This window comes from Nomia melanderi, chromosome 4, assembly GCF_051020985.1.
Source record: "Nomia melanderi isolate GNS246 chromosome 4, iyNomMela1, whole genome shotgun sequence".
In the NCBI taxonomy this organism is placed as follows: Eukaryota; Metazoa; Arthropoda; class Insecta; order Hymenoptera; family Halictidae; genus Nomia; species Nomia melanderi.
In genome coordinates this window covers 10,685,524-10,703,680 of record NC_135002.1, presented here as the reverse complement: position 1 = coordinate 10,703,680, position 18,157 = coordinate 10,685,524, and the positions used below count along the sequence as shown (strand labels likewise).

Below are 18,157 nucleotides of genomic sequence, written 5' to 3'. Positions count from 1 at the left end.
AAAGAAGAATTTCAAACATCGAGGCGCTTTAATTAAACGTTTTAATCAGTGACGTGCAATTGATTAGTGCCTTATGAATTTACAATCATCTCGGAACGCGCATTAAGTCCCCGTAAATGCATTCAAATTATTTTTCTACGGTGCGCGCGTGTAATCATTGCCCATGTAATATATCATTAAAAAATATAATACAGTGTCGTTATCGATTAAATAATATTGCGAGTTCGAGCAGGCGTCGGATGGAAATAATATGGTAACGGTAATGGCGGCAAGCTTGGAAACTGAAATTCGGTGGAGCAATATTGTACGATCGCGTGAATAACATTCCAAATTTGAACGAAACCGAGCTTAAACAAATCGCACTCGATTATTTATTATCAAAAAACGAATGGCGCGAACCAGATCCAGGAATAATATATTAACAATATCGTGCACGAAACGCAATAAAATTTTATTTATAAAAATTTCATTGTGTTTTGAACAAGAATAAAATTTCAATTTTTAAAAATATACTATAAACATACACCGTTCCAGAATATATGAATTCGATCTACAATAAGAAGCATCGTGGTATTTTATAATTAAACGTTTACAGGTTAACCTCTCAGCTGTAGCGTCCTTTTTATAAGCATCTACGCACATTGTTTCGCTACAATGCCGCAATGACGATTATACTCGTCAAACAGAGAGCATGTGAAGCTGCAGTAAAGTTCAGTCAAATTATAAGGAAATAGCGCTAGCTTTCTTTTAAATCAATAATGTGCTCTTCATTATAAAAAAGAATTTCTATTTCTTCCTGCCGAGTATATTCGTCATTACACAAGAAAGTCCTACTCCTTCATGTCGAGTATACTCGCTATTACAAGCAAAAATTGCCATTTCTACATGATAAGTATATGCACTTATCGTCATACAAAATATTTCCGTATCACCATAACGAGTATACTCATCGTCAAACAAAAAATTCCCATATCTTCACGACGAGTATACTCGTCATTGTAAAAGAAACTACTATTTCCTCCATTATCAAAGAAACATTTCCATATCCTTATGACAAGTATACACATCATTACACAAAAAACACCCATATCTCACGACGAGTATCCCGTCGTGCGCAGCTCAGGGGTTAACAGGTTAATTAATCTTAGCAGCCAGTCGACGACGCGGCGGATAATAGTCATCGCAGTTTGCGCAAACGATTTAAATCCTTCGGCGGAGCCGTGCCGCGGGCGCAAAAACACGGGGCAGCCAGTTCACGGGATTAGCCGAGGCCAATTCGGCGCCGCAAATTGCACCGAATCACTGGCAAATTGTATTTCAAGGGGTCACAATTAAATCCCTCCCCCCCCCCCCCACTGGCCCTTTCGCGCGGCGGACGATTCCGTAGCTGATTAGCAAAAAGCGTTGTTTCGCGGGGCAACAGTGGAGGGGGGAGACGAGGAACGCGAAACCGTTCGAACCCGTTTCGCTCCCCATGTATTTACAACGGGAGGCCGTTTGCCGGGGTAATTAGCGATACCGGCTAATTGACCGGCGATAGGACGCCGAGCGCGTTTAATGACGCGCTTCTAATTGCCTGCAGCCGTCGCGCGCGTACTTTTATTCCGCAGCCGGTGAAACGGATTAAGCGGACAACGTAATGGCCCCCCGCATGTGCGTGTACGCACCCCCTCCGGCGCGGCTAATCTGTTCGGAGAATCGCGTCGCTTGTTCCTGCGGGTCGCGACAATCACCAGCGAAAAAATTAGTCGGATCGTCTTTCATCTCGGCTTTGATTTATTTCTGATTTATTTGAATGATATCACGTAATTTAGTAATAGAAGAGAAAGAGTGAATACGGTTTCACTTTTAATAAATGGATCGTTATGAGGAATTAACTAAATTGGTTTACATGTAGGTGAAGGTAGGAGCAAATCGAGAGAAAGTGTAATATACTGTTTTAAAAGCTTACTCGACGATATTGAATTAATATTGGGTTAAAAGATTTCTGAAATTTTAATTTATAATATTTAGAAACTGCAAATGTACCGACGCTAATAATATCGAAATTGACATTGTTATTAAAGGGTTAAGTACGAACATACTTAAAAATTACGATTGTCATCGATTAATTAGTATTGATAATATCAATACTAACGTTGTAACCTGAGGAAAGGTAAAATGTAGAAGCAATTAAAAATTGTAATCGTTACTGTAACGTTAACAAAGGGTGCGCAGTCCACGGAACACGAAATTCTAGTCGAGTCGACGGTTTTCCAGAGAAATTCCCCGCGTTGCAAAAGATAGATAGAAACGTCTCCGTCCAGGATCCACGTTCCGCGGATGCCAGGTGCATCCCGGGACATTTTGCGCGCCGTACTGCGGGGTCCGGTTTCACGGTTTCGAGCCTCGTAAACTTCACGCTTAATCACGGCGTTCCGGCTCGCACGCACGGTAAACGATCTCTCTCTCCCGCGTCACGCTTCGTCCACATCTCGAGAGTCTCGAGCGTGAAACCGTGAGCCCCCTTGACGAGATAACGCCTCCAAATTCTTCTTCCGTTTCGTGGATCCTGCGCAGGAGACGCACACACTAAACGGAAACGCGTCTGCGTGAAACGACGTCCTCTGACCGATCGTTTCCTCGAAAACACCGTGGTTCGCGGAAACCTTTTGCATTCCAATTGATAATTGACTGCTCGAGCAATCTCGAAATTGCCTTCGTTTTGTGCACTGGGTCGAATCGATCGTTGAGGATTATTAATGAATTATTTCCATAGAACGGAACGTCGACATTAATCCGTTAATGTGTATGTACATTTGAATATCTCGCTGAGATTTTATTTGTGGAAAAGTTTAAATTGTTCGATTAATCTCAGTTGAAATTTGTAATAGAGTTTGCAGATTTATGGATAGCGATATGTTAAAATGCAGTTCAACGTTATAATTGAACTTGACACGAATATTCGCTTTAAAGTACACGGTTGAATTGGTATTCATAGTATTTGTTATTTTTTTGTATTTTCTAAAGTAATTTTGATTATATGACTACATAAAACTGTGCTCCGATTAGCGAAAGAATAATAAATCTTCCTTTCCATCGAAGAAGATTCTTATCGGGTTTCTTATCAATATGAAAAAGGAGCCAATTTCGTTACGACTGAAAAGTCGACTTCAATTTTTCAATGGAAACTAATTCTGTCCATATCAAAAATTGACCTAAAATCTTTCAATGGGAACTGCTCCTTCTATTTAAGAAATTAAACAGGGGAGTATGAAGAATGTTTGACACGTTCACGCTAATTTACAATATTTAGTAGCGTGTGTCGGTGGTGCACAGCTAATTTACGGCATTAAAATAAATGAGATAATTTAACGAGTAAATTAATTATTAATATGAACTAACATCATTAGAATAAATTAGATAATTTAGTAAGTAAATTACTTATTAATATTAACTTATCGCATTAGAGTAAATTGGACGATTCAACAAGTAAATTGATTATTAACATTAACTTATTTTAATGTTGCGAATCAGCTGTGTACCACCGGTGGTACACGCCGGTATGGACGTGTTAAGAGTTGAAAGAAGCGTTCAAACGTGTCCCGGAAGTAGGACGTGCGATCGTCATACACGGATAATCGATCGGGTTGTCTTCGAGGAAACGTTTACCGAAAGCTTGGGCGTCGTTTCGGACAGGCCGATGTCGGAATAAAGTCAACTGGCGGTGTGTCTTTCTTGTTTTTCTGTTTCGCTGTACCAGAAGCACAGTCAGGTAACTCATCAACCGTACGAACTGAAAGTTGGAGAGAATGTGAGACCGCGTGAAAGGAGTGAGGGAGAGAGTGAGTGAGCGAGAGAGAGCGGAGACGAAGGGAGAATGAGAGAGGAATTAGCACACCTAAAGGAAACGAACGGGAGATTGGAAAAAGGACACGAAACTTTCAACGAAATGACACCTCGAGCCCCTTTTGCTTCGCATTTGGCGAGTCGGAGCAATATACAAAAATTCGCATTAGGGAATAGAAGGGGATGATCGAGAAATATACGACTGGATTTGTAGTTTCTATCGACCGATATTTTAAGATCACAGACAAAATTAGAATAACAGAGAGTTAATATTTCATACGCGATAGAAAGGAATTGGGTTCTGAAATGATCTTATTATGTTTCGGAGAGTCTATGATTAGAATTCGGTCACCATATTTAAAAATACTGCATTTCAGTTCAGAGAGAAATTTAATTAACGAAAATTGAATAAATTATCGTGGCACGAGAAAGTGGAAACGAAACGGTTCCGCTCGCGATATTTTAATCTTGTCCACTTTTCTCTATGCGGATGTCACGAAACGTTGAAGCGGTGCTCGAATAAATATAAGAGTGTATGCTAGAGAGTTGAAGAGGGTGGAAATCCTTTCCTCGTTAGAATTCTAATGCGATTTAAAGCGCGGAACAGAAATTTCACGATGATAATTTCAGTTTTTTTTCGTCGTAGTTACCGTTAGTCAATTATTACCGGTAAACGAAGAAAGATTCTGAATAAACGCGATCAATGAAGGGAACTTCTGTTTCGTTCGAGGAAAATCGCGACTTTCGCGAATGAGTCGCGGCGATTTATATTCACTGTCGGCTGGCAAATCGTTAATCGATATGATTCATGTTTCCATCGTGAGAGACCGGATTCGCAACGCGAGTTTCCCGATCGGTGATTCGTAATGCTTCGAAGCGGACATTCGAGGCGACGGGTATATTTGATCGAGCCTCGATCGAGCGTGTCGCGCGATACGATTCGAAACATTGCTACGATTGTCTGTTGCTCTCTTTCACGTCTTACCTCGAATCGATTCGGGAACTGTTTAAGAAATATTTGTCGAAAGGGAATGCTTCTTTTTGCGAATAATGGAATAATATTGTAATGGCTTACTATAATATTATGACAGGATTATAATGGTGTTATAACATTATAATAATGTTATATTGGTACCATAATATTATAAATATTATATTATTGCGAAACAACATTATAATAACATTATAACATTGTGAAACAATAATACTATAACATTCTTCCATAACTCAAAAAAAGTTTCATTTCCACTTGATAAATATTTCTTTCCGAAAACACTGCTTGTCAACAAAAAACTTGAATTCATTAACAGATTGTTTGCAACATTTTTTTATCTTTGATCTCTATTACTTTCTATAGACCGAATTATTTAATTAACTATCAGCAAGTAATAGTTAATAATCCTACGTCAGAACTTTATTGCAGTGTTTTATTCGAATTGCATAACATGTATCATTTGAGAAAAGAAATGTTTGATGAAATTGGTAAATCGTTCAGCAAATTTTTTAGAGTGTTGGAATTTAGAACGTACGTAAAGGTAGTTCCAATAATAAAATGAAACCAGATCGGATATTCAACCGAGGTGTATAAATTTAAGCAAAGGATAACAATATGGTTCGAAAATTCAGTTTTCTGGATTCCTTGTCCAGAGCAGAGAGGATTCAAGATGTAGATCCAGGAGAAATTCTATTGGAAGGCATTGTCCGCTTCTGCGAGGACCGTTCGAATTTCGTGGCCCGTTCCAATCTCGCTCCGTCGTTTTCGAATATTCTCATGTATACGTATACGTATACGTACACGTACACAAACACACGCACACTGAGTAACGATCGATGTCGCATGAAAGTGTTATGCGCAGATCGGCCGGGCTTGGGACTAGAGGGCGGCGAAGAGCACGAGAGAAAGGAGGCAAGTGAGAAAACGGGCGAAAATCTTTCACGAGAACCGTCGAAATTATTCCATCATAGCATTTCAAATTTTCAATCAATTATTTATGAATGTGGGACGTTATGAACAGCGTATACAATCATGCTGAGAACGGGAACATTATTAAAGAAACGAAATTGATCGGAACAAAAGAAATAGTCGTGTTAAATTTTACGTTATCGTAGCATTGATAAAGTTTGAAGTTTATAAATTAATTATTCGATTAGGTTATTCATTGAAATTAAGTATTATAAACTATATATGTAACATTTGTGATGATTAGAATATTGATAAGAGGATGAAAAAGGAACAAAATAATAGAACAAACGGACAACAAAAGAAATAATTGTAGTCTTTTCCTTGATGCAAGATCGAATCTGGGAAATATCTAAAGACTACATACTGATTATAAAGTTCTTTTAATTAAAAGTTTAAGTTTACTAATGCAGGCAGTATACAATATCAATCGATGCTTAAAATACAGCAGCAAAATGAATAAATGTTAAACAATTACGTTAATCGTGGACGTCTCCAATTTCAAAGCGAAATAGAATTTACTCCTGTTTCTCTCGTTTCCATTTAAGTTCCCGCGTACCGTTGCAATATTCATGGAACCTGGAAATGATTTTCATCGATCCGGGCAGCGACAATTGAATTTTCCTCGGGCTTTTAAATATTTTTCCAGGGTATCGGTCGGAGGTTTACCAGGAAATTATTTATTCGCGAAGACAATAAATCGAGTCTCCAGAACCGCGTTCGACGACTTCGTTAATCTTATGATTACCGTACCAATCGAAATAACTGGCTTTAACTTTCTCATTTTCCAATTACTGATATCATAAAGAAATGGAACTTTCATAATCATTGAAAAAAATTAATGACTTCAATTAATTGGAATAAAAGATATCTTTCAAACAAGAGAAATGATTGGAAAACAAGAATTTCGCCAATAAAAATATTTGTTCTCGATATAAAAAATTAATGGGAATACAAAAATTTGTTTTCGATAACAAAGATTAACGGGAATACGAAAACTCGCTCTGATCAAATAAAATTAACGGGCATACAACGGCTCGTTTTCTATGAAAATAATTAATTCGAGTATAGAAGTTTGTTTTTGATAACAAAAATGTAGTTCTAATAAAAAAATTAATTGGAATCTACAAATTTTTAAAATAAAAAAGATTAACGGGAATGAAAAAGTTCGTTTGAAATGAAAAAATAGGAATGCACGTAATATAAAAATGGGAATCTTCAACAAGCGTCTGGTCGTTACCCAGCAAGGGGTTAAAACTGGGAACAGGTGGCCGACGTTGACCCCGCGGCTGATTTATCACGGAGATCAGAACGCTGCCGGCTCGATTGTCGTCCCGGTTTCGATACGTTCGATCTCGACGCGAAACGAGTCGACGATTTCTGCGGCGGCGACTGGCTTCGTCTTCTTTGCTCTCTTTTCCTTCCTTTCCTTTTTCCGCGTCGGTATCGCCGGCCACTTTTGCTCGGGACGAACGCGCGTGATAAGGAGAGATTAGCCTCGATACGTCGACGGAATTCACCGCCACGACTCGTTGCTCCCCCGGAGCTAGAACGATCTCGAGATACCGGAGAATCGTCAAACGATTTCGATCAAAGGAACGAACCGTTCGGGAAAGATGAAAGGGCTTGGAGGAAACTGGAAATATGTATGTGGATTCCTTGGTCGTTCAGTTGTTCACCGGCTTTCCGGGGAGATGCTTCTATACTAGAAACGAGTAGATTTCTAGCGATAATTGAAAGCAAGATAAGCATCGAACAATTGAAACCGGGAGAAATAAGGACTGACTGTTTGAGTACCAAGCGACGCGATCGCGCTTCTTCGTTGCACTGCCTAAAAGTGCCACATCGATTCATAGTATCAGGTTAAGTTTGCTTATTTGTTTTATTTATGATTATTTATTTCTTGTTTGTTATTTTTCTATGTAAAAATAGAAAATGGAATTGAACCAAAACTTGGCACTTTTCGACCGAGTTCTTCGAAAAACACGCGGGACTCCAACAGTTAAATCATTGAAAACGAGAGAGACATGCAGTCATATCTTTTTGAAATTTGAAATTAAATTCTGCTCATAATTCCTCTGTTTTCTCAGATCATTAACGGGAACGTTAGGAACATTTTACGATACATAATATTCTGCCTGTCAACCTGCAACGATAATCGAATAAGGGAAACATTCAAATACATTAAGGAAACGTTTACAGCGTCGTCTTACATAATATTCCTTGAACATACGAAACTTCTTCGTAGTAAGAGTATACAAGATCACAACGATTTTAATACTTCCTGTAAGATTCGAGTAAGACCGCCGCAGTTATTCGAAAATTTTCAATTTCCTGTTGCCTCGAAAATAAACAAGGTTACAGGAGGTTTTAATATTCTCGCGACGAGTTTGCATAGGACGCGCTAACTCGGTCGCGCAATTTTCCGTTTTAATATCAGTTCTGTTTCAACGGCGGAAAAGGGTCTCCGAGACGGCCAGTATCTTCTCGAAGGACAAGTTTGGAAATGGAAAATTGCAAGGATTCCACGGGAACCGTCGATAATAATGTGAAAATAGAAAGAAAAACGGGAAATCCTTTCTCTCGCGGTTCCGCTCTTCGGGCGATTTATCGTCAGGATCTCGCAATTATGGGAGCCGAGAATTCCTCTAGGCTTAGCACGCCGGCATTTCGTTGCATGACAATGTATGATGCATATGCGCATAGTTTATGAATTTATAGAAGAATTACACACACGTGCACACACGTACAGCCGCGTCACTGCGCGCGAATACGTAATTCGCGTTACATCCCGGCAAGCAGGAGGCAGATTCGCGGAACTCAAGCTCGTTTAACGGAGCTCATTTAAGGCAGCCATATTGGAGACGAATGAAAACAAAGTTCGATGGAAGTGTGCCCGTGAAATCCAAGCGAACGACAGATCTTCGATCGATACCCCTAACACGTTTTTTCAATGCGTTCTTATTGCCATTTCTATACATTTCAACGTTACATTCATTTAAAGTAACTTTTTAGAGAATATATGTCGTTTTCGTATCACTTGACAGCGTTTTGCTTAGAGACTGTGTAAACACATTGTGTATACATGACTAACGTCAAAACTGTAAGTAAATCAAGTAAAATCGAGAAATGAATTACTTACAAAAAGAGTATAACTAGTTAACACATCCGATGACCCTAAATAGACGTATATACGTCTTTTAAAATCATCAAGAATAAACAGAGAAAGCACAGAGAATCCAAAGAAAAGAAAGCGAAAGGAATCCGTTATCACTATTACCCAACAACGATCAAATGAATATTATAAACCAGTAAATTATCAGAACCAATGAAAGTATCATTCCTTAAAAGTCACTCGACTTAAATGGGCTCGGCAAACAGAACGATCCACCAGCAACAAAAGTATCACAACTACCGAGAATCGTATCGTGAAATCATAAATATCTAAATCAAAAGTAACAAAGATATCGTCCCTATTTAGAAATCAGTGAACTAAAAACGGCCTCGCTGCAAACATACCACATAGTTTGTCAACCCCGTTGCCGCGCGCAGGTTCGACGGAAGTAGTCACGAGGGCCGCGTAACGAGCTCATTGTTCGCCTTATCACTTTTATCAACCGGATTAATCCTTGCTTCCCAATCGTTCCCACCCGGCGCGGAAGGAGATCAATTACAGGACTCCCGGGGTCGGACAGACGTTCCGACTCCCCTCCCCCGCTCGTTCCGCGACGAGTCCACCTTGTCCGGGCGTGAAATTCTCCCTTTTTCTTCTAGTCGAGCAGCTTATTGATTATATCCGGCGCGACTCGTGTAAATCCGCCTTACGTAGATTTCGTGTCGGGGACAAATATCTGGCGGATTAAGTATTCATGATGGCCTCGCCGCTTTGCAAGTATAATACCACGTTTCTTCCGCCCCCACCCGCCCTTCCGTCTGCGGGCATTTTATTTCGGATTCATTTTCGGGGGTGGTTCCCGCACGCGTCCATTCGATTTGCTCGAGGACGAATGTAACCCGAGGGGATCCCTCGTTCCGGCAGATTGTGTAATTCGTTCGACCGCGTTTTGCATGGGGATGACGTAAATGAACGAGGGGTGATCTCGTTTGGAACAGGATTTTGGATTCATTGATATTCAAAGTTTTTGTTGTTGGAACATTGAAGTTTGTAATTTTATTTTGTTAAGTTTGGTGTTATGTTTTATTAAGTTGCGTTAACCCCTACAGTATAGTGACAGACTCGTGATGAAGATTACAAATAGAATTTAACAAATATGTATATCGCTTGATTCTTCCAAGTCCGAATTCAATATTGGTTTTTTATTACTGGTTGTAGTACTTCTGAGTAAACTTAGACATAGAGTAAGCGTAGAAGTTTCCTCTTTTTATAATAAATTGTGGAGAATAGAATATTTCGATTTAGCGTAATTGGAAAAGGAAACATTGGGCAAAGGATTAAGTTTAATTTATTATTTTGGAAAAATTGAAATTTAACATTTTTATCCTTGAAACATTCAGTGGGACTTCTTTTTCTTTGTGTGTCTTTCATTGTTGTTTTTTTCACTTTAAGGTAGTATCGGCGGTAGGGTATATTGCTAAAGGAAATAATTAAGTATAATTAGCAAATTAAAGAAGGAGGCTTATTACGTTCATTATTAAATACAGTAATAACGACGGAATCGTATTACTGCAATGTTTTATTCATATTTTATATTTTGTACAACAATATTATTAATTACAATAATAACACGATGTCGTTTACATTGATATGCAAAAATGATTTCTACTGTTTACTAATTTAGAGAACTCCCTCTCCGAAGCGCGTGAAAAATTCTTTTATTAGATTATCATTCAATTATTTCAGATAAACCAGAACAATTCTACATTCCCATTTCTCCTGTTTCCGCGTGATTTCAATCCAACGACCTCGAATTGGCGACATCTGATTAGAGGCATTATTAGAACGGTACATTTTTATCTTCCATTGATAATTTGCATATCCCCGCACGAAAACACGGAGAGTAAATCCGATCGTAAACGATCGGTAGCGCAACGATATGCCCGTAGATTCATTGCGATACGAAATTGTCCGCGATTTCGATTTATTTCGATTGATTCCGGGGCAACTAGGGGAACAATACCTATCCGCTTAGCCAGATGTTTGTTCCTAGAAGAGCGTGTCCGTCATTTCCGTTTCTTCCTCGCGATCGAACGTCAAAGAAACGAATTGCCCGAAGAAAACGGCCGTGAAGCAATTTCTCACGTTTGAAACGAAATGTTCCGAACCCGTTCGGACTAGGTGGATTCATAATGACCTCTGCAAAAGTTCCGATTCAACCCGTTTGCATCATTCAAGTGTTTGAATAATATGCTAAGAAATAAATTGTTATTAAAAATATTGTATTGCTATTTATTGAAACAAGTTGCGTTTTGTGGTACAGACGTGCAATGAAATTTAAAAAATATTTTGCAATACATTTGCAAAAATTTGTGGGACATTTATTGCGTTTAAGCATGCACAACGTTCGAATATCTTTGTTGGCATTGCCAGCAGAACGTATATACAAGGTGACCCATTTAAACAGACTCATTTGGGTATCTTCGAAACTATTGATGACACAAAAAATATGTCATGTAGCCTTTTGCCTATATGAACTCATGGAGGGCATATGAAGGTCAATTTTTTCATCTAATCATATGTTTTTTAATGCAATTATATGCATTAGAACATGTAATGAAAACTTTTAGATAAACGTGTGAATACATATGAATTCTTTTGTTCATATATATATTTTATGAAACATTTATTGGAATGTCATTGTATTCAGATTTAAGAAACAAAATCTGGTGATATATTTTCCATTTTGTCGCATGGTGCAAATGGGTTAATTGTTCCCGTCCGAGAATTAATGGATTGTTCGCTTTACAGACGACTGGTAGACAAATCGCCGCGCGAAAAGTCGAATGTCATGGCGGCCGTTACGCCACAGTCCATAGACATTTCTCTTCTTTTATAAAGATCATTTTTCTGCGGAAATGATTTGCAAAAATTTCGAATCTGCAAATCTATATATATATATATATATATATATATATATATATATATATACACATATATATATCTTACTATTCACGTACACAAAATTATAGAATTCTTATTCGTACATAGCAATAATAGAATTTTACAATACATTTTATTTAAATAAAACAATATATGTATACGTGAGTATTTTATTTAAATAAAACAGTCTACGCGTACGTACTTGCGAATGGTTACAAATCACCATAAATTTTCGCTTCGGAAGAAAATTCGACCATCCCCGAAACGATAAAAAAATCTGAGAAAATCCTGTCTCGAGCGAAATACAAATTTCCCGAGAAATCCATCGCGGATCGCGACGGGAAATCTCAAGCACGATTCCGCCGTGTTTTCCCCGCGTTCGCTCGCGACCCGCGATGCAAATTACGCGATCTTATCGGCTGTGGTTTCCGCAGGAAAAAAAAAAGGAAAGAACGAGACGCAGAAGTCTGTTGCATGCTCACGCGGGACACACGAAAAACACGCACCGGCACAGGATCCCGATCGTTGTTCGAACAAGTTTTATTCATTATGTACAATGCATCCGCATTTTTCTGCCCTTTCTCTTCGTCGTTGTTACGAGCAATCACAGTAAGACCCCGCTTAACCCTGTCTCTTTCTCGAATTCTACGTTTCCCGTTGATCCACTGCAATTCAAATTGTTAAGCTCGCATGATACGTGTTACTGATGAAACCAACAAAACAATCATATATTTTGTATTCATAATTCTGTTTCACTTTTTACAAGGTAGAGTATGGTAAGACCGAATGGATGGGAAAACGGAGAAACAATGCTTTTCATAGATAAGAAGCTCGTATCGAGCTGACGTTGCATGCGATAGACCTACATACTGTCAGTTGCTGGGATCCTGGCACTCGTGACGTCATAGGGGCAAAGACAGTCGCCCCGAGAAATCCAATTCCGAGTCCGGAAGCGGCTCTTCGCGCTCTTCGTCGCGCGACCGAATTGGTGGGCGTGAGCGGCTCAGCCAATCAGACGTACGCCTTCGAATCTGACCACTCAGATGAGAGTGCCAGGTTCGCTGCAATAGACGGTACTAAACGACTCTCGCGTTAGCTTCATTGACCGCCAAACTGAAAGTACACAGGGGCAAGGGGACTCTTCCACTCACGATGCTTGGTCCACCTCGACCTTCGAAGCATGGTTATTATTTGCGTGCAGCCATAACAAAGGACGGAAACGAGACAGAATGCGATGAAGTGAAACGCAACGACGGAAAACAAAATTCCATGTTATTGCCGCGCGCCAATAATGACCATGCATTGAAAACCGAAACAGAAAACTTTCAACTTGATGGTCGATGGAGCTAACGTAAGAGGCGTACAATAATAAATCCTCGGTATAATCGAATGGCGCACTTGCCAAATCGATTAACTCTGTAAAACAAAAAGTGGAGGTAAGTGATGCAAATAGGTATACAATGATTTTCAAACTTTCCCTTCAAATAGAAAATTAAATACTCATTACAGAACGTAATTTACTTCATTATAACAGATGTAGCTTTAATTTAAAAAATATGTAAAATGTACAAACTAGTATAACTCCGAAGTAATTTTGATTATTACTACAAGTTTTGTATAGGCAATAGAATTTTTGTTATTTCGTGGCATAACGTCCAGTAATAAAGAAATTTAATTTTAATATGAAAAGACTCAGTGAAGAGTTTCAACGATAAGATCTTAAAAAATTCGAAAAGTGGAGTTAATCGATTTAGCAAGTGAGTCATTCAGTTTGTGATCGACTGCGGATCAATGCGCACGTATTATCTACGAAAATCATTGGTGTTCCGTTTTACCCATTGCTTCGTGTTACCATTACCTATTATTTACGTGTTAAAATGACCTCGTTTAACACTGTTTCGTGTAGAGCTTGGTTCGATCTTTAAACGTGTCCTAGAGTTAAACGGGGTCTTACTGTACTTGCTCTTCCGTTCACGATTACTATTATCGTCCGTTTCGTTACCACCACTTTTACCCTTTCTTTCTTTTTTCTGTTTCCGTTCGTTTTTCCTTTCGGTATACAGGCAGACGCACACGTACACGGAACGATTTCTGTCCATGGCGCCCGCCGTTCGAACGATGACGCCTGAACGGCGCCGATAAAAATGGGAGCCCCGCGCCGTCACGTTTCACGAGCGAGCCACCTTCTCGCATCCTAATGGACCGGGGGCACCCGCCGGCCGGTGATTTATGGAATCCCGAAGCGGACCCGTGGCACAGATTCGACTTCTGAGCCCCGCTTTTGCCTCGGGATTGAAATCCTCGCGCGGGCTTTCGAACACTTTTTCGTCGCTTCAAAGCTGCTTCCGATTATTCGCATCGTTTCTTTGTCGTGTAACTTCGCCCGGGACATTTTTGCGTCTTGTTTTCCGCCGTTAAGCGGCGCCTGGGAAGTTAGAGTCATTTCGCGAAAGTATTTTTGCGCTTGGAAGAATCTAATAGCTATTTCCTTGCTTCCAAGTGAATTGATATAAAAGAGAAATTACTATCGTTTGAAGTGTTATTCGAAAATTTGGAGAAAAGTGATCTCTTAAGTATAACATATAAATTAGATTTTTATTGATGTGTACCTTGTTCGTTTAGCTATCGAGCTTTGAAATAAGTCATTTAAATATTTAATGTAAATTGCTTTTTAAACGAATCTTAATTGGGAAAGATAAACAGTACATCGATGATGAGCGCTAATTGGAGATCCAACGGCTTAATGGGTATCAGTTTGAGCGGCGCGCGTTCAGGTGCTCGGTTAAGGCTGCGATTACACTGAGTGCGTGTTCGGAAGAAGTCAATACGTTCGGAACAATCAAATGAGTGGTCTAGAATAATGATAGTCTAATTACTGAGTTCTTGAAAAACAAGCTTCAGTGAAATATTCTTCCATTAATTAAATACTAATATTCCAAATGAATAACAATCAATAATATTAATAACATTGTAATATTAGTAATACCAATAACACTAACATTATAATTACTAACATCAACAATCAATAATAATTAGTATCATTAATACCGTTACAATATTAACATTTAATAAAACAGCTTGTTTTCCCGAGAGCATATAGTAAGTAGACTTATTCCAAGCTACTCGTGTACAACAGGACCCCTTACAACGCGATCTGAAAATTGTTGAGAAATAATTATAAAAGAGAGATTCTCCATAAGAAAGTAGTACAAGCAAAAGAAGTTGAACCAGTTCTTAAAAGAGAACTCAACGCAAGATTCTTAAACGTGAAATCCCTATAACGCAGAGTTTTTTCAACCCCATGCCCTACAACAACGAGTGAGACTCGTGGTGAAGACGTTCAACATGATTCAACAAATATATATATTACTCAGTTCATTTGAATTCAAAGTAAATATTATTCCTCTGTAATCAACTATTATACTTCAAAGAAAACATAGGCATAACATATGCTTCGAATTTTTCTCTTTTTCCAATAAATCATTAACGACAAAGTAGCCGTACCGATCAGAGTTGAGAAAGAAATCATAGGGCAAAGGGTTAACCGCGTTATACGGACTTCTACTGTAAATATATAAATCCTTGAAAATCTCTAGAAACGTACTTCAGCCGTTCATTGATCGGACGGCCGGTACGTCCGAATGGGTAACCAGCGTAAACGCGGCCTAAGGCAATCGGAGAAATTGGAAAAGCGTTTGGAAGCGGGCTATCAATGACAGGCTCCGCGGAGCGGCGCCCTGGATAGAAGGTTTTAGTCAGCACTGGTCGCGGACCAGTCGCCAGGCAGCTTCCTGCCTGATGGAAAGTCTGTGAATTGTTCTCAGGGGTGGGTGTCTACATTTCGAGGGTGGAGGAGGGTTCGGTGGCCGAGCGAGCTGGACTCAGGCCAGGAGACACCATCTTGGAGGTGAACGGCACACCCTTCCGGTCGGTAACCCACGAGGAGGCCCTCAAAGTGAGTTTTCAAACTTTCATTTTCCAAACCAAGACACTTCACGGCCCGTAAACCATTTCCGCTTGTCCATATTTTCTGGCAAGCATCGCGGAGATCGACGATAATGCCCAAATTCCACCCTCTGTTTTACTCGTTTCATCCCCCGACGCGACGCTTGGACCAAAATCAAATTTTCTACCGGATTGCTTGCTTATAATTATTCCCCGAGATCCGGTGACAAATGACACCCGACGCAAAGATTAGATTCTTGTTTATCTGTTATTTATTCATTTGACGGGAAGGTGCCCTTTAGTATAGAAGAGGAATAGATCTCAATGAAGTGTAAGGAGTTTATGAAGTAATAGTTTTACAAGATGATACAATAGATAATAAGGTAATAAGTAAATGAGAATTAAATTTGAATGAGAATTAAGCTTTTGATAGTTTCTGTACATATTCTGGTTATCGGATTCAAAACATTAAGATTGCTTTTGAAAAAGTCGAAACTATAAATTGGTGGCTTTCGAGTGGATCTTATATTAGCGTTAAAATTAATGCATTGTAGGAGAATAGGATAACAGATATTGTTGTTGATAATATTATAATACAATAGATTGTTATATTAATAACATTATATAATAATAGATTGTAAGAGGTAGAATATTATTATATTTCGTTCGTGTGGTGCTATATTTTGGAGGTAAGTAGATATTTGTAAACATTGCCACACTTATGGATTGGAGGTTATTGCTATTACGATGTGAAAAGTAGTCGTTTTTTATTGATTATTGCTGATAAGTGTTCAAAAACGATTACAAACAATAAAAAGTATCGAGAATGAACGTTATATTTGATGTTTTTGGATTATTTCCTTTGTTTTAAATCATTGATTCTTTTATCTTGGAACTCCCTGTTTAGATAATGCATTTTTTAAATTTTCCGTACATGAATAATTAATTTATAGGGCATTTTAGATTCCTTTAGAATCTTTTTTTTCATTCTGGAGTTTCAAGTAAAACGTTAACGAACTTTTTGCTCGATTTAGAGCCTAATGGCAACGACCTTGAACCATTGGAGCCAACTTCGTGAATTCTCTCCTACCTGGAGTAGCTAATAGTCAGTCATGTAATTCAAGGTTGTTGCTATAGACTGCTGGCAACCTCAAGATCGCCGACAATCGATCTTGGTAATCTTGGATTTGAACCGACTGTCTCTTGTGAACTACAATCTTAAGAACTCTGAAACATTCAAATCTAAACTAATCTTAACCTAAATCACCAATGATTATTACTAAGTCATGTAACTTTACATACTAACAACAAAGTTGGAATTCCTTTGCTTCTTGTTTTACTAAGTAATCAAATTTAGAATCTTTACAAACTGCGTGAAGATGTGCAGTCTCCTAATTATGAAACAATATTAATCCTCCACGTATATCGAATAAGGAAAAGGGTTAACGCAAGAACACACAACGGGATTTATTCCAAAACGTCTCTAAAGTGAAATACATATTTATATAATTCATAATACACCCAATTCTGTTATTCTTCTGTTATTTCCGTTCGGCTTGAAACTCTGTTTCTTTTTCCCTTAATATGTTGTAATTTTGTTTTCGGTTTTCACGAATTTGTATGTCTATAACTATAGCTTAATAAAACTTACTCAATCGTTCATGTTAATTCGTTCTCTACATTACATTTCGCTTTATAAACTAAAAATATGCAAATGTCCGAATTTTACTTTAAGCCACAGAACTGAGTGTATTCAGATGTAAGGACAATTAGCATCGCGTTCATCACGTGGAAATTCAGCCCTGATGACCGTTCGATCTTGGAACGCTTCCCCAAACACGGCTGCCTGGCTACGTGCCTAATCACAATTAAAAATCGCCGTTATATTACCCCGGTTTGGATGGCAATCGCCGTTCGATCGATCCGAGTCGTCCGGTATTTATGAGTGACCTTAGAAGTTAGCGAAAACCCATCGATTGCGGATACCGGGCCGGCTCTCAAGTAAATTACAGGGGGTGGGCTACGCGATGCCCCTTGATTCGAGTTATCTGGCGAGCGTATCGGGTCACTTCGCTCAGTCAAGTGATTCCCCGATTCCTTTCGTTTCCCTCTATCGCGAGGGATACGAGGAAAAACGTGTATTTATTTATACGAGGTTATTTTCGATCAACTAGCTTCATATACTTCCATATTTTTCTCTTCATTTATCGTGTATATATATTATTAGCCAGACTGCGTTTATGTACTATCTATCTGAAAATTGTTTAATAAGTGAATGTATTGATTTTTAATACTCGAAATTAAATGTAAAAGCAAATTTGTTCGTGAAAGTTTAAGGGTGGTTTTTGTTGAATATCAACGATATA

The 18,157-nt window shown here is 38.7% G+C and overlaps 1 protein-coding gene across 2 annotated transcripts in view; it reads left to right on the top strand.

Annotated features, from left to right (window-relative positions):
* Nucleotides 1-18,157, top strand: part of dysc (whirlin protein dyschronic) — a 161,950-nt gene that overhangs the window by 45,990 nt on the left and 97,803 nt on the right. The window contains exons 4-5 of one of the 2 annotated variants that reach the window (XM_076367023.1): nt 3,743-3,754; nt 15,671-15,801. In XM_076367023.1, coding sequence (XP_076223138.1) covers nt 3,743-3,754; nt 15,671-15,801 — 143 coding nt within the window. Of the gene's footprint in view, nt 1-3,742; nt 3,755-15,652; nt 15,802-18,157 lie in introns of both variants that reach the window. The other variant, XM_076367022.1, reaches the window with a different exon arrangement.